This window comes from Rhamphochromis longiceps, linkage group LG7 (assembly GCF_057381845.1).
Source record: "Rhamphochromis longiceps isolate RC_006_pf linkage group LG7, R_longiceps_female_GT1.1, whole genome shotgun sequence".
Taxonomy (NCBI): Eukaryota; Metazoa; Chordata; class Actinopteri; order Cichliformes; family Cichlidae; genus Rhamphochromis; species Rhamphochromis longiceps.
Window position 1 is genome coordinate 42,493,469 of NC_140563.1, and position 21,439 is coordinate 42,514,907.

Here is a 21,439-nt window from a genome sequence, read left to right on the forward strand (position 1 = left end):
ACTTAACATATTGGGAGGAGAAAGTAGAGCTTTGATTTGTAACCTCATCACCTTCTAACTGGTATTTTCTGTAGAGGTAACCTCTGAGAATAACAGTGAGGGAAACCTCTCTCCCATCACCGAGGATGTTTACTATGGCAGAGTAGCTCGACACAGGACCTGGTCATCCCGCAGGCACATGGGCGGCACCAGGTCTCCCCATGGTATGTGCCTGCAGTCCTGTTTTTACCACCACAGCATGGCAACAAAAGTGCCACCAGCACCTGGCAAATTGCAATAAATAGCTGTGGACACTTGCAAATGTTTTGTCTTCAAAAATAATAGTTATTGTTATTATGCTTACAGTTGAACAGCATGACCGCAATGCACTGAAATGGTGGACCCATTGGCAAACCATGCTTTGGGTCCAGGATCAACATTTCCACAGTTGCAGATGATAAATGATTGACTGACTGTTTAGGGAATGCCTCACAACACTGCACTGAACTCCAGACGCCTGCTAAAACCCTTCCCTTTGTGATACAACCACACCCACTACACCAGTCATGCATGAAACTCAAAAGATATGACAGTGGTAGGCACTAAAGAATGACCACATTGGCATTGCTTCTTGTTTCTTTAGATGTCTGAGTTTGAGATGTTAGCTTTCTTTTATATTGTAAGCTTGTATTTTCAAGCACTGGCCATATAGTGTTTGCTAGGTGGTGCATTTTCCCAGTGTTATCGTAGCGAATCAAAAAACATACACAGGTCTTCACAACAACACTGCCGCCTCAGCTTGAGACCTCTTCTTGAGACCTCTTCTTGCCTTGAGGGTTGGCACAGTGTGGTTGTTTTAGATTGTTTGTTTCTCAGGTGTTTTGGTTTTTTTTTCCTTTTTTCTTCTCTAAGGCTTTAGCATGCATGTCAGGGTCTTGTTTGTCGCGGATGTTGTCATGCACATAAATCACGATTTGTCTATGTATTGCACCATGGTTAGTCTTTGATGACCATTAATGGAAAGGGCACACAAATTATTATGAATGCTTACATGATTTTATGTATGAAGAAGTACTAATTGACTGATGTGAAGCATTATGAACTATCAGCGTATCAGTAACGTCATGAAGAAGTTTTGCTTAATTAACCACTAACACAACATTTTGACAGATTCACTGCTGTTATGCTTAGTTTCTTACGTCTGCAGCTCATAGAAGGGACTAAACTGTAGTACACATGAACATGATTAACGATTCATAATGACTGCAATAACTGAGTTGTTGCATTATTAATGCAGTGTGCTTATAGTTTGTGCATTTTCCTGACAGTTCATGAGGTTTTACATCAAAAAGTTATTTGTTTTCATGCATGACACCATGTACAAATTCAAACATAAAAAAAAAACATACTATAAAATAAATAAAGTAATTAAAACACACGTAGCATGTGTGTATTTGTGGATGCATGTGTGCGTGCTGCAGAAAATAGTTCACTGGGTCACAGATTTCTTCCTGCATGGTTAGAAGCACAATCGTGGCCTGATACGGAAAGTGAAATCTGTCATGCAAATACTGAATGGTCAAATCAATAAGACTTATCAGGATCCTCTCATTGATTTCTTGTGACCGGAAGCACGGCATCACAGACTTGCTTATCACAGAAGTGGCGTTCACTGTATGCAGCAATAAGTTTTGTGAATAATTTTTAATGTGGAAGTGATTTAAAATCACCAGCTGTTAAAGCTTTACTTCACATGTTTACTTCACAGTAATAGAAAAGCCACACTTTACGACATTTTATAACACAAAGTAAAGTTAATGTACAGTCATCTACTGTATTTTCCGCACTATAAGGCGCACTTAAAATTCTTTCATTTTCTCAAAAATCGACAGTGCGACTTATGTATGAATTCTGGTTGTGCTTACTGACCTCGATGCGATTTTATGTGGTAAACAGCGCTGAAAAATCTGTCAAATGTTTTAGTACGACTTTGGTAAGCTATGAAGCCGTACTGCTTGATGGATTGTTGGAGCATTACGGCTACTATAGTCAGGAGCCTCGCAGAGTAATCTGGGTCCAAAACTCAGTTCTCTTCATGTCTCAAAGTCAAACTAACACTGCGGCATCACTGAGAGTTAAACTTTAATAAAATGATCAGCATTGCTGCTTTACCAGGTGTAACAATTAAGTTTAACTCCAGGCATCCATGCAAACAGAATGTATTAAATTTAACTGAGTGGGACGTTAGCAGGAAGTTAGCTCGCTAGTTTCCACCTAAAGATGATATACCATGTTCTGACTGAGAGATTTCTGAAAAAATTAAAATGTACAGCTTTGCTATCACTTCCAACATAAATGAAGACAGGAAACTAAACAGCAGTGAAGTTGGACTAGCTGGTATATAGTGATGTGCTACGTGATTGCTAGCAACACAGCTATGCTAGCATAACATAACAACAGTGAACTGGCTCTATAAAAGTTAAGGCAAGATTCCAGATGGTTAGGGACGAATGCAATCACATGACAGGACGCTGGAAACGGACCAAACTTCAGTCAGGAGAACAACTAAGAAAATCTATCCACAATAGGAGGTTAGTCATGAATATACTGCGACAACATGGGAATAGAGCAGCTGTGAGAGAATTCAACATTAACTAGAATAATAAAGGATAAAGAGTAACAGGATCACAATCACTGGTACGGAAGTGGTGGAAGCAAGAAGAATGAGTTGAGTTTGACTTATCCAGTGTAGCCAACTCCTCAGTAAGGAAAATTGCTATTGGCTATCCTAAAAGTCGCTAAATGACGTCATCGCCTAATTTGCACAATTTATCCTGCCTATTTAATTGTAACAGACACTGTAGGAGAGAGAAATAACATCGTGGAAGAGACATAAAGTGAGTAACCCCCCCCCCCCCAAGAACCCTAAAAATATTTAGAATATTTAGAACTACAAATTAAATTTCTCTCTTATTATTGTTTTCAATAATTCCAACCCTCCTCCTTTACACAGACTTGGGACCGGCAAAAGTGACCCGAAATAGGCACACTGGACAACACTGGACTTATCTGACTGCTTTGTTTCGCTTAATGCGCCTTATAATCCGGTGCCCCTTATGTATGAAAGCAGACTCCTTCATCGACAGTGCGCCTTAAAATCCAGTGCGCCTTATGGTCTGAAAAATGCAGTACTTTATCCACATTTCTGTAAGTCTATTGGTTGGTGAGGTTGGATAATGGGATTTTACTTTTTGTTTTATGTGCTGAAGATGGCTACAGGGATCGGGATCGCCGCTCTCCCACGTACTATGATGAGTCGGAGCCAGAGGAGCCCTTTAGGATCTTTGTGGCTCTCTTTGACTACGATCCTCTGTCCATGTCTCCGAACCCGGATGCTGCTGATGAAGAGCTGCCCTTCAAAGAGGGGCAGATCATTAGGGTGGGAGTTTCAAGTGCTTTCATGTAATGCATTCTTTCTTTTCTTTTTTTTTTTAAGGTGAATTCATACTGTTAGGTAAACTATTAAACCAAGCATAAATGTCAAATGGATAAAGAAAGTAGTAGTAGCATGAGCTTTAAACATTGCTCTTTCTTATCTACCAGGTGTATGGGGATAAAGATACTGATGGGTTTTACAGAGGTGAAGTGAAGGGCAGGATGGGTCTGATCCCCTGTAACATGGTGTCAGAGATACGAGCAGACGATGAGGACACCATGGACCAGCTCATCAAACAGGGCTTTCTGCCGCTCAGCACACCTGTGGATAGAATAGGTACCACAAGAGCATACACACCCTCACAAATAACAACCATGTACAGCTTTAAAAAAATGGTTAGATATTGTGAGAGAAAGCATGTAACGGGACGCTTCCTGTTAAAATGCCGTTTACAATTACCTTCAGAGCAAAACAGAAGAGGCCTGCGTCGAGATCAGGCCTCCAGGAGGATGGTGGCTCTGTACGACTACGACCCCAGGGAGAGCTCTCCTAATGTTGATGTTGAGGTATTGTTTGCTGTAAAGGACAAACTGCTCAATGCTTAAGTGTTTATAGTGTAACGCACAAATATCTAACCAGCTACTACAACACACCTAAACACTTTTATATGTGCATAATTTGGTTCACAAATACATAGAAATGTGATTGTTACACAAAACCACAAAGATTGTCCAAAAATAGCACTTTTGTACTCCTTAATTCAGTCTGTTTAAATAAACTGGAACAAAAACAGGATTTTACTTTGTATTATTTGTGTATCCCTTTCTCTCTATCTCTCTAATAGGCTGAACTCACATTTTGCGCTGGTGACATCATTGCTGTGTTTGGTGACATTGACGAAGATGGTTTCTATTATGTGAGTGCTTGTCCATGTTTTTGGGGTTTCTCCTCGAGAGAACTCCTCAAAATTTGTATTAGGCACCATTTTTGATTAAACTACTCGAAGTGCTTCACCAGGTCTCATTCACACAGTCATAGATCTAAGTGCTTTCTATCTAACATTTACATCGGGCAGCCACTTGGGGTTCAGCATCGTATGCGCGGATATTTTGGCTTGCTAACTGGAGAAGAAGGGATCGAACCAATAACCTTGCGATTAATAGATGACTCTTAATAGATGCCTCTTCTGCTTGAAGCTTAGTGGTTCTGGGCCTGTCATCTGGTGTGGTCTTCTGCTGCTGTAGCCCATCTGCTAATTTTAACATGTTGCGCTCTACTGCAGGAACATCAGACTCGCTTAAAATCAAGCGAGGAAGCAATAAGAAAATCTGTAAAACATGAAAATACATTTAAATTTAAAGCTGACCACCTTATGTTGTACTGTACTGTATACCTTGGTTCTAATCAATGGCTATGTGAGTTACTATTGTATGTCTGTTTGAAGCAGTCTGGCAATTTTTCCTCTGATCTCTGGCATCAAAAAGGCTTTTTTCTTCTTTTTTTCACAGAGAACTGGCTCTCGCTGGACATTTTCTCTCTGTGGGAACATTCTCTGTAAACTCTAGAGATGGTTGTCGTAAATCAGCAGTTTATGAAATACTCAGACCAGCCCATCTGGCTTCAGCAACCATCCCACATTCAAAGTCACTAAAATCTCCTTTCTGATGCTCTGAACTTTAGCGTATCATCTTGGTCACATCTACATTCCTAAATGAACTCAGTTGCTGCCAGTTAGATATTTGCATTGACAAGCAGTTAAACATGAGTAGCTAACAAAGTGGCCGGTGAGACATGATTCAGATCAATTGGAGGCCTGACATATGTGATGTAAATGTATTAGATGTGTTTGGTCCACAGAATGGATTACATTATGTTCAGTTAACTGTGGCAGCTGTGCAGACATAGCATAATCTTATGAGTTGGTATTCTGCCAGTGAAGTTTATGCCTTCTCACCTCTCTTCATTTCTTTCCACAGGGTGAGATCAATGGCCACCGCGGTTTGGTTCCCTCTAACTTCCTGGAAGAAGTGCCTGATGACGTGGAGGTTTATCTGACTGATACTCCATCCCACTACCCCCAGGAAGAGCCCGCCAACCGGCCTCCTGCCAACTCCACCCCCGCCGTCTCAGAGAGCAAACGGGTACATCATCATCGCCGCTCTCAGCGCTAGGCCCTGTGTCCATACGTCCTCTCTTGATTTTCGTCTCTCGCTTCCTCCACTTGCCGTCTGTGTGCTGTTCATTGTGTGTGTTTGTCCATGTGGTGACAGTGGTGACTCTATACAGACTAACAACTCCCTCTCCACCCTTCACCCTTTGGAGGGGGGAAAGGGGACAAAATCCAGTGTTAACACCTTTCTGAGTCTCAGAGAAAGGAAGAAGCAAAGCCTGACATGGACAGAGAGGATAGACTGTGGGAGCTCTGCAGGTGGTATATGCATGTAACACTGGTTAAGGGAGGACTTGAAAAAGGCTCATTCTTTACACAAGATAATTTGGGGCCTCTTTGCACTGAAACACAAAATCAAATTGTGGTTATGTATTGTATTATTAAAGATAAATATATTAAGTGCTTTATTAACACATAACAATTGCTACCCAATGACACTGAAAGAAATTATATTGAGAACAAAAAGACAAAAGCATGCCTTTTTCAAACTTGATACATTTTCTAGCAACTTTCTTGGCTCGACTGCTGTATTTCCTTGAAGAGGCTTTGTTTCTTTATGTATACTGCACACACATCAGATCTATTTTTCAGCCCTGGTGACAGTGGATATGCCATGTTTGCTCTGAGCTCGAGAGACAAAAAAAACAAAAAAAACTAACCGCAGCACTGAGACGTCCATACTGTACTGTTGTTACAATGGAACAATAAAAAGAAAGCAATTGGATATTAAAAACATTCATGCTCTGTGTTCATGTGTGTTGTTGGTGGTGGTGTTGTTTTCAGTTGTCATAGTGGTGTGGGTTTTACCGACAGTGACAGTGCTGCCACATCTGATTTCTTTTTTGTTTTTCCTCACCCGCTTGGCAAAACAAAACAAACAAGCAGAGGAAGATTGTTCATTTCACACCATAAATGGCTCTGTCTGCCTTGTACAGTAAGTTGGCAACTTGAGATACCAGACTCGCTGTGCTAATGCACACAGCTTGTTGCAGCAGAAGCTGTTTAAATGCCATGCAATATTACGGAGGCGCTTTTCAAGTCATTGACTTGTTTCATGATTCGAATCAGGCAGATTTGTCTCTTTGTTTGATTTTTAGCTCTCTGTTAAGTGACTCACTAAAATATTTGACTCACATTAGTGGGTAGCTTCCCTTCTGTCATCCGTAGGTGTTATAGTTACAATTTGGAATAGATTTCAGATTTCATTATAGGACGATAGCTTTATCCGAAATAGCAGCTGCTGCATTAGATGGGAAGCCTGGTATCTACAGTTGTGTCCCTGGGTGTTGTACCGTATCTGACTGTACTGTATACTCCCTCATGGCCTACTGATGATGGACTTCTTCAGCTCTGTGGTGTGCTGATGTTGTGCTCAGCATTTGATGGCTTCTTCCTCAGTTTGATTTCTGTGTGTGTGAGAGAGTGTGGACGAGGCATTACACAATGTTTTGCAGACCCTAAACTGTTTGTGGACTCAGTTAATGAGGACATGCATTATGTACAGGGACACAGAGCAAGCCTAAATAACACAAAAAATTACTTTTTTTTTAGGTTGGGACTATGTTAAATGGCAGTTAGGATTAAGGTGAAAATAATTCTGAAGGAAAAGAAGAATTTTATCTGAAGTCATGTATTCGTGTGTAAAAACATCTTTACTATCAGTTTTATCCAGATTAACAGGCAGAGTACCTAGGTTTGGACGGCTTTACTCTGAAATATCAGTTTTTACTCCAGAGAAATAATAATGTAAAATAGTATAGAAAATATTAAACTTTTATATTAAGAGTTAATATTATCAATTGCTGAAAATAAACACTGAATATTTCATATAGAACTAGAAACCTTTATTTTTTTAGTTACCTTTTGATCTGTGAAAGAATCCTTGAATCTGAAGCATGCCACATCGAGTTATTTACATGCTGTCAATCAAACATAATCGAACCCAAAACACCCAAAATTAAGATTTTTTTTTTCATTCCTCATAAATTTGTTTTCAGGGGCTTTGAGATATAACCACCAATAATGTAAACTACAGTACTGTGCAAAAGTCTTTATATTTTGCCAGGAAAATGGGATATGAAGTGATTTACTGAAACATCTGCAAACAAAGGAAATAAACTATGTAAAGGAGAAAGCAGTTTGCATAATTCTAATGAGGTTTAAAGTTAAACATTTGGTCTGACTGCCGTTATTCTTCAACACAGCCTGAAATCTCTTACCCAAGCTTTCTTGTCATTTTCAAAGTAATCTTTAGGAATAGTTCTCAAAGGCTTCTTGAAGCACATTTAAAGCTCTTCTTTGGATGTTTGCTTCCTTTTGTTACATTCTGTGTTAATGTGAACCCACACAGCTTCAGTAATGTTGAGTTGCAGCCTCTCTGCTTTACAGATGGTCATCGACACAGACTCTTTCCTGGTCTCCCCTGTACACACTGATGACAACATCTTAAAACATAAATTTCAAATTTGGATCGCACCACAACACCCTTTTCCTCTGATTTCCAGTACAGTTCTTTTTGTGTAATATGGGATACCTCAGTCTTTACTCCCCGTTTCCCTTTCTTAAGAATGGCTTTTTGACAGCTGCCCTTCCATTGAGGCGATATCTGATGAGGCTTCAGTGAACAGTAGATGGATCTCTCAGGTCTCTGGTGGATTTTTTCTTAAAGACACGCATTTAAGAAACTGTTCCTCTGCTGTAGAAAGTTTTTTTTTTTTATGCCTGACACTTCTTTTGTCCCCCAGTTGTCCACTTACTTCAGATTTCTTTAAGGACACTCCATGAGATATGCCATTTTTTTGGCTAGTAGCTCTTTGGCAATCACCTTCCATCTCTTTTCGTCCGGTCACTCAATTCAGGGCTGCGGAGAGTGGAAATCTATTTCAGCAGTTATAAAGCAAAAGGGAATGATCTTCTCGTTAAAAAAAAAAAAAGATTGTTTTATGTCTGTCAACTGTATTATTTTTGCTTTTTTTCACCTGGATTCAACAAAAGAAATAACAAATTATGTATTTTTTCGAAGTGTCAAAGTGCTAAGTTCACAACTGGTTCATCCCTCGAGTTATTTATGCTTGAAAGATTAACGAGTCAGTGTTAAGTGGCTTAAGAAAATAACACCTAATATGGTCAGGTACAAGGGCTGGACTGTAAATGAGTGGAAAAAGCAGCCAATGTCTAAACAACTTTAAAAGGGCTTTAGAAAGCCTGAAGAACTAACAATTGAGACCACTTTAAAAATGTATAAGAAAATCTGGCTCTGAACATATTAAAAAAAAGTCAAAAGGAAAATAGCTGAAAATTATGAATACAGTGAGGGACATTATTGTAAATCTATTAAAAAACAAAATTGTTTTTCTGAAATAGGCTAGAAAGGGAGCTAATTTTCATTCTTTGTGTTACTCAAGGAATCTGATCGAACTTAAAGCAGATGAAGTGTTTTTTTAAACAGCGTTTAGCCGAGGAAACGCAGAGGGAAAGGCTTAGAGTTTCAGTATGAAAGAGTTGGTTCATTTGTAATATGCTGCCCCCATGCCTCCATACCTCCCCACCACTTCTCTTCGCAGGCTACCACAGAAACTACCGAAGCCGTCAACAATGACACCACACCCGTCCGGGCGCCGTCCCCGATTGTTCGCCCCCTCCTCCCTGGAACCATGAGGCCCCTCAGCCCTACAAGGGGTCCCCACGTCCCAGTGGACCCCCGGGACTCCCAAGATCTGGCAAACAAGAAGAAGAAAGGACTGCTTTCCAAGGGAAAGAAACTCCTGAAGAAACTCTCCCCTGTGAAATAAAAGAACACAGAAACAAAATTAATGTACAGTAAGTGCTCATGCTGGGCTCGGTGTATTGCATTCATACAATCAACTCTGATCTAACAACACATGACAGAGAGGATGTGAGCTGTGTCTCCTTGACTGCTTGAGCCTATTTCAGTGCAGTGATATATATATTAAAAAAAAAAAAAAAAAGGTGGCCACAAATCGATTATGTACAGTGCAGTGCCAAAATCAAGAGCGAGGTCACTTGCAGACACAAAATCTTGTAACTATGATGTATTTTAAATCAAGGGGGTGATTAAAAAAACAAAAACAAACTAGGATTTTCATGACATGTATTTCTTCTATTTTTGTTATCATTAGGCAAAAGTAATTCGCACATTTTTTAAGCAGGGTATCAAAGCATCTGGTTATAAAACTTTCCAAAAGACTTTTCTCAGCAAAAGAAATTAAAAATAATAAAATAAAATGTTAAAAAAAAAATGGAGTATTGATGTCACTACAAGGGAGCAGACACCATGCTCCTCCAAGAAAATCTCAAAAAGACTACACTGTTATTGAGGCATTGTGTGAAGTAATGCTGGCTGCTAAAAAAATGTTACAAAATCCTTTATTCAGTGCAATATCATAGAGAGATGGTAGCATATGTGGGAATAAGATTTCCACTTGTACCTGTGATTCAGCAGAGAGGATTTTTTTTTTCTGAGATGAAAGGACTTTGCAAGAGAAGAACAGATTGGCAACAGGGCATTAACGTCAGAAACACCAGGCAAGTTTAGCTGTCTCAGTGGCCTTTATGAAACAATATGAGCACGACATTCCTAGTTTGATTGCAAGGTTGACTTAACTCCAGGGTTTTTTTTCATGACGGGCCGCTTGTGCTTTGTCATTTTTGAGAATTAAACAAAGAGCGGTAATGTTTGTTGTCATCGCTGTCAAACTGTCATGAAACGCCTAGTTCAAGACGAAATTTTGTGTTTATCTTCCTATTGCACAAAGGTGGGTGTTTTGTCGGACGACTGGTAAATGATATATTTTGTGTGCCTGTGTGTGTGTGTGTGCGCGTGTATACTACATGTATGTATGCGATGCATTCATATTTTGCACCTTTCATGTTTGCTGTTCACTTGCTTTATCTTTTTTTTTTCTGAAGGAGAGGCCATGTAATTGTTGGTCCTGTGATCTCGTGGTGTGCTGCTACCTCCATTGGCTGTGCATTGTTTAGCTTATGTGATGTTCACTGGTGTTCAAAGACAGTGGATCGCCACAAAATGTCACATTTGTAACCCAGATGTGAATGATGTTATTATTAACTTGCTAACACAATCGTTGATAGTAAAAGCAAAGCTAGTTATTATTAGACGAGTGCAGTTAAACTTTTCAAAATGTACATTTGCAACCTTATAGACGGGTGAGGACAAAACTATTAGTCTCCCATGAAAGATGACACTTTAAAAAAACAAACAAAAAAAAAAAAACATGCTGTTAAACATGGCAAGAAATTTTTAACACATCTTTTCCAAACATCCAGGTTTTATTTTGTATGCTTACATTATTTTACTTTGCACACAGAAACAAAATTATGTCACAAAAACTAACAGGGTCAAAATTATTAGCCCCTCTGATGCTAATAGTCAGGTGTATTTCTTTTTTGCAGTTTTAGTTGTAGTTTTCAACAAGTCTCGCAAATGTCTCCTGTGCAACACGAGCCTTTTTTTCTTTGGCAAATCTCTCCAGTTCCTCCAGATCTCACGATAGATTTTCAGGGGGGTTCAAGTCAAGGCTTTGACAGGCCAGTCAATAACTTTCACTTTGGTCTTCAGGAGGGGGTTCTTCACCAGGAGTGATATATGTTTTGGGTTATTGTCCCGTTGGAAGACCAAGGAACGACTCAGACCCAGTGTTGCTGTTGAATGCTTGAGGCTTTGTTCAAAATCTTAACAAAACCTGTCTCGATGATGAGATTCCCATCTCCAGACACATTGAAGCATCCCCACGGCATAGTACTCCCACCACTGTGTTTCACCATGGGAACAGTCTTCTTTGAGTTGTTCACCTTGTCCTATGCATAGTTCAGTGTTGTTTGAAGATGTATTTTGCAATGAAGTGGAGTTTTTCTTGGTTTGCAACCTTGCAGTTCATCCCTGTGCAGGGTTCTAGTAACTGGCTTCTTTGACTTGGCTAAGTCATTCACTGGTCTTTAGATGCACCTCTCACTGTTTTTCTTTCCAGGGTTTTGGAAATCTTTCACTTCCTTCAGTATCTTTGCCGTGTTTCTTTGTTTTGTCGGTCTTTGAATTTCTCGGTCCAATTCTTGACACTTGGAAACGCTGTGATAACTTCGTATATCCATCTCCTGCTTCGTGAGCATCAACGATTCTTTTTCTTGAGTCTAAACTGATTTTTTGGTTTTAGTGTGATGCTTTTTCAAGTGACAGCTCAAACTTTTGCTGAAGTTTTTATACAATGAGTAAATTGGAAGACAACCCTTCCAATAAGTCGATAAGAAGAAGACACATTATTTTAAGCTTGCAAATAATATCGACCCTGGTCATTTCTGTTTTCTGAAATAATTCTGTTATTGTGGGCAAATAGAAATAATGCATGCTTTCTTAAGAAAACTAGTATGTTTAGAAACAGTATGTTGAAAATCTCTTGATCTGTTAAAAAACAACTTGGGAACATTTTGAGGCAATAGTTTTGCCCTCATCTGTAGCAGCCCATCTCTGTAGATGATTAACTTGTGTTCAAACACAAATTATGACTCAAGTTTACAGATTTTTGTTTTTCAGGCAACTGTAGACGCCACAAAATGCCAACATTTCTTATTAAGGTTTGGGTGATGCACTTTCTTTTGAAACCAGTGAGGGACATGCTCATAAAGCCTCTTAAAGCCTCATAAAAACTGGAAATCAAAATGTTAAGATGTGCATTGTTCTCTGGTTTTGTTACATCTACCTGCTGTCTGTGGAGAGAAATATGAATTTTTGTATCATGACCTGTACTTTCATTATATAAAGAACTATACTGTGCTGAATCAACATGTTAGCTAATATGCAGCTATTATATAAGAAGATATGGTACATAATAGATTTTTACTTTATTCCCATGATATTGAATTATATAAAAAACAAGTATGAAGTGATTCCACTTAATACAGTCAATATTTTATTGCTTTTCTGTTTGTTTGTTGACTCTCTGAATGTTTAATATGTTTAATCAAGTCCTCAAAAGCAAATTTAGTTGCACAATGCCACTGAAAGATTGCCACCATTAAAGTATGATCAGATCAGCAGAAGCTTAATATCCTGCAGATTGTTGAGCCGACTGTCTAATTAGTCAGTTTCTTATTCAATGAATTCTTAGTGTTAATGCTGCACAAACAACAGACCAGGCTTCACAGAGGGAGAAAAATATAAAAGAATCAGAAGCTGAGTTTTTGTGTGTAATTGGTGAAAATGAATGCCAGACAGTTCATTTTCTTTCTCTTCTCTTTTTAGTAGTTTGAAAGTGGCTTCCTGGGTTTAAATTATATCCTTTGGTGGTGTGGATATCCTCTTTGATGGGGAAAATGTAGCTTAGCAAGCTGAACAAATTCAAAATGAAACTGTTGCAATGAAGCAAAAAAAAGGAAGAAAACATCTTATTTTTTCTCTGTGCTTGCAAACACAAATTTATTTGACTTTTTATGGGCGAGACCATTTTTTCTGGGTTTTGACTTTTAAACATTTAAGCGTTTCCATATATTTCTTATGCTCAAACTGGATGGTGTAATGAGATCCATCCCCCAGAAATGGACTAGCTTTAAATGGCAACCCACTGCTTTACTTTTCAAGGTGACAGGCGTGTGTTAATTTGACAACATTATTGAAATAAAGTCTTAAAAATGAACTTGAATTATTGAAAGAAAGACCCCGCTTCATCTATAAGCATTCTGTGTGCTTTGGAGAGGATTACTGGAGCTCACAAACATAATTACTACCTGGCATAGCTTTAAAAAAAAGACTAAGTTTCTATTATTATATTTAGTTATAAACATTTATTATGTCCCAATCATCTTCTGTGTTTCTTATGTGAAGTTGCATTTAACAGATGAGCCGGATGTGGGTTTGTTTTGTGGCACAGGGTTCCTTCATTCGTGAATATTGCTGAGGGCATGCAAAGACATGAGAGGTTAGCCAAAGGGGAATTTAGGCTGGCAATCAGTTTACATTTCATTATTTTCCAAAGCTGTTTATGTATAGTTTCACTTTCAGTCTTTCACAATGTTGAAATTATATGGTGTTCCAATACCAAATCATTCACTTGTGAATGGGCGTAGTGTTTCGAAACGCTGTAGCTCTTTTGTACTTCGATTCATTTGTAGATAATTTGTAAATGTTTCTACTTGATTTTACGACAGCCTTTTTTTTCAGTGCACTGAGATTTCCTCTCATTGTAAAAAAACAAAAAAAAAACAAAACTGCAAGCATTCTCCATAGTGTCCTTTGAAATCACATGTATAAGCCCACCGTATGTGCTTGCTTTGTGAATCAAGATAAAACAAAAACAAAAAATCAACGAAAAAGAAGAAAAAGAAATCACTGGACAGTATTTATGGTGATTAACTATGTGTGGGTGTGCATGTGAAAAATACAACTTTTATAACCAAATTAAATTTGATATTTTTTAAAAATTCGTGTCATGTGTTTTTCTTTACATGGCAGGTTAGATTTGCAGTAGTTCCTTGTTAATATAGCAAACAATAATAATTCTTAGGCGACTCTATAGTAATACAAATACCATACAAATTATGGTCATTCATTTGAGTCTCACACATACAGGGAAAGATCAGGGTTTTTGGTTGAAATAGAGGATCTTTGTTGCCACATTTCCAATTATAAATAGACGGTCAGAATTACCATTTGCCACTAGATGGTGCAATAAATCACAAGAGAAGGTAACAATGATTTTTTTTAAAAATCTTTTATGAAGGACAGTCACAGTGGATCACTTATAATTGTAGAACTGACTGTTAACATTAAACGCTTTGCTTAAAAAACACTAATGCAGACATTAACTGCAATATAGAGTCTGCAGGAAATAACTGAAGTACTATTAAGTACTATTCAGAAGTGAAGTGGCTGCAACAGCTGGCCTGGGTTATTACTGACTCTGCATTAATTTTCACTTTAATGGAATGGAAGTGAAAAAGGTTAATCTCTGTGAGCTTCGGCAATTGAGTCAAAGTCTTTGAATTTGAATTGCAGTGTTGTCAAAGTTTCTGATTCAGTAAAGATAAGTGAGGAAAGTCTTCAACAAGGAACAATACTTTAGAGAAATGGCTAACTAAAGTTAACATTTAGGGAATGGAAACGAATTATTATGCCTGTATTATTATTTATAGCTACCGAGAAATTGTTTGCTCAAACATGACCACGTGCTTTTGTCTCATCCCAGTTACAAAGCGACACCCCTGCTCTCCCCTTTCTCAGAAACACATGCAAATGTATCAATATCACCGTGCTCCCCAAAAATATAGGAGTCAGGAGGGGAAAGAATATACAAGAATATTGTCTTAGGTACATTTTAAATCGAAAATGCATAAACAACAGACTAATATTTACCTTTTATTTCCTCCATTCTGCTCTTATTAGAGGTTTGTACAGCTGCTGTCGTGCTGTTACACAACAATCCTCAGGAGGGCAGCAGTGATTTTTAGTTGGATGCTGATAGTACATGTAGAGTGTAGTTAAGTAATGAGTTATATCATACATGCACTAACAAACCAGTGGATCTCAGGAATGCTTTTAATTGGGTGTCACAGAGAAGCTTTATACCACAAAAATCGCAAATGGCTGAACTTGAGGAAAAGTTCTTCAGCCCTTTTCCTCCCTGCCTCTAGCAACGTCTTACACATGCATAGATATTTCATCATTCGCTTAAACTGAATATTGACTTAAACAAGGGAAAATCCCCCCCCCCCCCCCCCAAAAAAAACAACTTTGAAGACTGAGCAGCACGGTTGGAAAATACTGCAGTCTTTCACAAGAGTTTTTCTGAAATGCTCATTCTGTTCTCAGGGAGGCAAGAAAGAGAGGAGATTGAATTTGTATATCAATGAATCCATGTTTTCTTGCTTCTAATATATTTGCCTTTTCCTGTTCTTCCCCTTGCCTACCTCTCTCACACGGCCCCCTTCCTTTACTTCCCCAACCCTCCATCCACCTCTTCTCTTTCTCCTCAGCTTGCTCTTGCTCTTATTTTTTCCTCGCTATCCAACTGATCTATATTGAGCTGTATGTCTCCGGAGTCCCCTGGGCCAATGGATGTTTAAAATTCTTGCCAGTTGTAACCTCTCTATCACTCGCTTTCGTCCTGCCTGGCTCCCCACCACAGGGGGGCATAAGGAGACATTCATCTTCTGCTGGCCTTTCTGAATATTTTACAAAACCTCTGACTGCCAGTTAAACACTCCACGTCCATTTGACCCTCCTGCCCCCAAATCACAGCACGGATCTTCCAGGTGAAATATTTTAATGTGACTTTGATGTACTGACAGAACTTTTGTCATGCAAAGAGTCAGGGATTTCTTTTGAAGTCTCTTGGCTTGAATATATTTAAAGATGTGCTGTAAAAAGAACGTTTTATTACATATGTCACATGTATTTGATGATTTACCAACTTAGAGAGCCCAGAAGACAATAAAACAAAACTGCCCAACAACACAAGAGCAATAAGGTATGTACTGCTCTCCTCTCCCATTTCTTGTGCAAGTAGACTTTTTCACAGCAGTTTTTCTTTTTCTTTTTGACAATCTAAAGAACAGAATAATTCAAGTTTAGGTACAAATGTTTAAACTGCCTCAAGGCCCCATTAATGAAGCATAAGTAATTACCAAACAAATTCACATTAATCAAATGATCAGAAACTAATTGCTACACTGTAAACCTGCAGCTCTTAGTCCCTAGAGGCGCCTGCTTAATTTGCCTGCAGTAACCCAGCCTTGCAAGAGAAAAAAATAAAAAATAAAAAAAAAGGAATAATTTCTTGTCTGGCTTAAAATGCCACAGACGTACACTACCCACACAAGTATTAATGGAATTTATGCGCCAGAAAATGCAAAATATAGCCGGATGGTATGTTATCTTTTGGAGCTGCATGTAGTCTCTTTTCACCTTAGGTGAGAAACTTTCAACAAAAAAGCTTGATCACACTGAACAAATAGTTCAACTGTGCGCCCATCCATCCCCTCCAACATTAATGGGGTTCCCAGCAGGTGGTTGGAGGTAAGCTTCTAACCTGTCCGACACAGCACTCTGTGGGAAGGTTGCTGGTTGGAGGATATATCACCTGGCCAGTAACTCAATGGAGGCATCCCACAGGGGCTGAAAACTGATGTTCATGGCAGCCACACTCCAAAAAGAGCATTCATTTGTCATAAGAGGATGGCTGTTGGCTGACGTCAGTGAAGGGAAGAGGCCAGGATACAGGCCTTGCCCTGGTGATTTATCTTTGGCTAAGACTGCTTGAAATGGGAGACATCCACAGTGCATGACTAGGCTGAAGAGCTCTGGGAGCTCCAGTGCAATGACTGTTGAAGAACCTGGCTTTTCTTTAGCCAGCTATAGGACTACTGTAAGTGTCATTACGCAGGTGTGACGACAGCTTTATGTTCGCAGACTACACTTGAGTACTCCCCAGAGATTTTAGCAGATAATACAGAAGCAGTTTGCAATGATTTCCACTCAGAGGGATTGCATATGGCTGCAATTGACTTGGTTGTTTTTGGGCCGCTTTTTCCATTCATTCGTTTTGTTCATGTGATCCCTGCCATATGGGTGAATCCCCAACAGGTTAAAAATGAGTTGAGTTGATTTGAGCCCTGCTTTATACATCGATGAAAGCAAACTTTATTACTTTTTGGCTCAAGATGAATAAGAAGCAGTATGAACGAACTCATGAGATGGAAAATTTAACTTTTCATTGACCTGGTGATCATGTAATATGTATGTAACTGTGTAACTGTATGCAACCCCTATTTGTTGTTTTTCTATATTTTCTGTTTTGGAAACAGACCTCCTAGTCAGCCAGTGTCTTTCTGTGTGGAGTTTTCATGTTCTCCATATTCATGCTCCAGCTTCTGTCCATGTACTCTGGTTTCCTCCCACAGTCGAAAGACACACAAGCCAGTTTAGATGTGTGTATATGAGAGTGTGTGGCTGGTTGCCATTTGAGGTAATGTCCTTGGGCAGTTTTCCTCATAGTTAACAGCCAGAGTCTGTTCTGGAAAGATCAGGGATTTTTCTTCATGCAATTGTAGTGTACCTAAAGGTTTCCTTTAAATTTCAATATTGCACTCCCTTTGGATCGATTTTCCACAAAGATAATATCAGCTTATTTGTATTTATTATTTGTATGCTGATGACACACGAATAATGCCATTTAATCTGCATGACTCCACTTCTATTACTCTAATCTTAAGGACAATTAAGAAACGTTTTCTCTCTTTAATGCAGACTGGAGATTAGGGTTATTTCATGTTAAAATTTGGCAACTATATCAACAGGATGCTTGAATTGCTTTTTTTTAAGCTGAGGAACTACACCAAAGTAAAATCCATTCTCTCCCTCTTTCAATGTCATGAACACCACCATGCTAATCTCCTCATAACTGGATTACTGCATTTCACTATGCCTGGATATTGCACTGTCTCATCTGCAGCTGGTGCACAATGCAGTTGCAAGTCTTCTAACTAGTACCAGAAAAAGAAAAAAACATTACACGGGTAGTCTGCTCTCATCAACTGCTTTTAACTATTCCAGGTTAGTGAGTAATGAGGATCATGGTTTTTGTATTGGCAAATACAACATCAATATGACTCAACATCAATATGATCTGTAGTGCAGCAGATAACTTAACATTGCAGAGACATCATTCATGGGTGGATACAAGTGCGATGAGTGGTGCATACAGTTTTTGATATTTTTTGATTAAGCTTATTATCAATTTGAAAACTAAAATCGGTGGCCATTTTAAAAGATGACTGTCAACAAAAGCAAGAAAATATGATTTTTTTCCCCCAGTAAAGTAAAGTAAACTAGACTTGCCTTGTCTTTGTGTGTCTGTGTAGGTTCTCAGTCATCCAGGTCATGGTAGATGACGTAGATGGGAGCTTGGAAAGAAAAGCAACTGGACTTCTTTAAGTTTCTTGAAGATTTTTCACCTGTCATCCGAGAAGCTTCTTCTTCAGACACACAACCTTTTACACACCTTGGCACCTGTAATGAGGCACATGATCAATAGTGGGTCAACAACCCTCTTAAGGGACACTTATGGCTTAAATACCTGGAACTCTCCACCATTTGGTTTTAGAACTGAAGAAGGTTCTCAGATAAGAGGTGAAACATCTTCAAGAAACTTAAAGAAGTCCCGCCACTTTTGTTTCTTGTCTTAGTGTCATATCATGCATACTCAACCATGTAGAAGTTGACTTTAAAAGTCTGAAATTACTTTTTACCAGTTTGCAAACAGGGGAGTGGGGTCTATGGGTCTTTATAGTCCTCACTGGTAACTCATGTCTCAATCATGGTCATAGAAAATATTGTTCTTTATGATGTACAGTTGTCTGTTATTTAGAAGGTCTGTTGTTCAATGCCCAGCTCTTGCAAACTTATGCTGAAATATCCTCGGGCAAAGTACTCAACCCCAAGTATCATCTGATGCATCCATCTCTGCATGTGTGTGTGAATGTTAACAATGTATCTGTGGATGCAGCTTGCAGTGAAAAATACTGAATGTTAGGTGAAAGTAAAAAGGTGTTCGATAAACTGGACTGCAGGACTAAACTAGGAAAAGGGCAGAACACTAACTAACCTCACAAACTTGAGAGTGAAGTTATGGGAGATAGCCTGCCAGCACAGTGGTCATTAGTTGTCTTAAAACAAGACGGTTGTGGGTTTGAACCTGTCCAAAGACATTGTTGGCCGCCTCAGAGCTGAGTCAAGGATAAAGGAGTCTTCATGCACTGAATACATAAGTGAATGTTAAATGTCATGGTTGTATATATCATAGTGGTAAAAGAGGTAAAAAGGGGTAAAAGGTCAATCCCTTGACCTGCATAGCATCATGCAGCTAAAGCTATCACTGGACCAAAGGAAAAACACATAACAAATGTGTCATTGCAGTTATTTTGTTTTACGCGAAACAAAGAATCTCTGAAGACGTTTACTTACTTATAGTGAAAAGCATATAAATCAAGAGTAAAACCTTCTAAATGCATCCAGTTGGTTGAAATTTTGTAGGAAAAAACAGCACGGACCCCATGCTGCATGATGGCCAGATTTCAAGTGACTAATGGGAGTTTTCAATTTAATAGCTCCAGAGGGACAAATATGCAAATTTTGGCACTTGTATCCACTTTTAAAAGATTGTTTCAGTTATCTGTGGCACTACTGCGTTCACTGACACTTTTAAGAGATATCTTAAGACATAAATGTTTTCAATGGCCTTAGGCTGTTCTTAGTGGTCTTAACATTTTAGCTTTTAAAGTGCTCTGCCTTGTTCTTTGTATTTCTTTGAGCTTGCCGGTCTATTAATGTCTACATTTAGTTCTTTGGTCGACTCTGGCTGTTTTAAAACTTTTTGCTAGAGAGAGGACCCCAGGACCTTTGTCAGCACTTGAGGAGGAAGAAAACTTCAGCTTTTATTGCCAGCATCTTTCTCATAAAAATGAGAGATTTAAGATTAGTAAACTTTTGAAGTGTCACATCTATGAAGAGATGAGTTATAGATGAGTTAGTGTGACAGATCTGGAAAAGCAGGCACTGAAGCTAACAACAGATGGAATGCACATAACAAATATAATTATTTATGTATAATTAATTATTAATGCAAAAGGAATTGCATGCTTGAAACATCAGACAAGAGCTGAGTATGTTTTAAAACCAGTGTCATTTATAATTTGCAACAGATCTTAATATGCTTAACAGCTCATTTTTTTTAGCATGTATGTTTACAACAATCGCAAGGCAAACACTTACCAATTACTACAAAGACAACATACTGTACATGTAATAACTTGCCAGACATTGCCAGCAAGTGTAGATAAAAACACTGGATGTCATTTCTTCTGCTATTTATCTGTTTCAACAGCTCGGTGAGGCGCAGTCTTCCATTTAAAAAGAAATGTAATAAATTATTAAATGGATTAGTGTCCTGACCGCTGCTTCACATCAAATGACCTCTAAAAACCTTTGCGCCACCTGGTAGCAGCAGCTCTATATCCAGTACTGCAGTCACAGATGGTGACTCCAGCCACATCTCTGTCATCTCTAATGGCACTAGCAGCAGGTCGCATGTCTGGAAAAACAACTGAGATCTGGAGATGTTACCTGACTAAATAATCTGCAGTGTCAGTGTTGGCAATCCCATCCAGCCAAAAACAACAAAACAAAGCTGCTCGAATAGAAACTCGCTGACTTTAAAATGCATTGGAGGGGAACACCAGGCAAAATCAGATTCAACTACAGGGAGTGAAGAATTATTAAGCAAATGAGTATTTTGTCCACATCATCCTCTTCATGCATGTTGTCTTACTCCAAGCTGTATAGGCTCGAAAGCCTACTACCAATTAAGCATATTAGGTGATGTGCATCTCTGTAATGAGAAGGGGTGTGGTCTAATGACATCAACACCCTATATCAGGTGTGCATAATTATTAGGCAACTTCCTTTCCTTTGGCAAAATGGGTCAAAAGAAGGACTTGACAGGCTCAGAAAAGTCAAAAATAGTGAGATATCTTGCAGAGGGATGCAGCAGTCTCAAAATTGCAAAGCTTCTGAAGCGTGATCATCGAACAATCAAGCGTTTCATTCAAAATAGTCAACAGGGTCGCAAGAAGCGTGTGGAAAAACCAAGGCGCAAAATAACTGCCCATGAACTGAGAAAAGTCAAGCGTGCAGCTGCCAAGATGCCACTTGCCACCAGTTTGGCCATATTTCAGAGCTGCAACATCACTGGAGTGCCCAAAAGCACAAGGTGTGCAATACTCAGAGACATGGCCAAGGTAAGAAAGGCTGAAAGACGACCACCACTGAA

General features: G+C 38.9%; 1 protein-coding gene across 5 annotated transcripts in view; it reads left to right on the top strand.

Annotated features, from left to right (window-relative positions):
- Window positions 1-13,998, top strand: part of rimbp2a (RIMS binding protein 2a) — a 50,808-nt gene extending 36,810 nt beyond the window's left edge. For 3 of the 5 annotated variants that reach the window (XM_085413737.1, XM_085413735.1, XM_085413734.1), the window contains 6 exons: window positions 3,249-3,418; window positions 3,583-3,751; window positions 3,881-3,981; window positions 4,260-4,331; window positions 5,392-5,556; window positions 9,149-13,998. In XM_085413737.1, the coding sequence (XP_085269863.1) occupies window positions 3,249-3,418; window positions 3,583-3,751; window positions 3,881-3,981; window positions 4,260-4,331; window positions 5,392-5,556; window positions 9,149-9,376 (905 nt within the window). In that variant the 3' untranslated portion in view covers window positions 9,377-13,998. The other 2 variants (XM_085413738.1, XM_085413736.1) reach the window with 2 other exon arrangements.
- The last annotated feature ends 7,441 nt before the right edge of the window (window positions 13,999-21,439 follow it).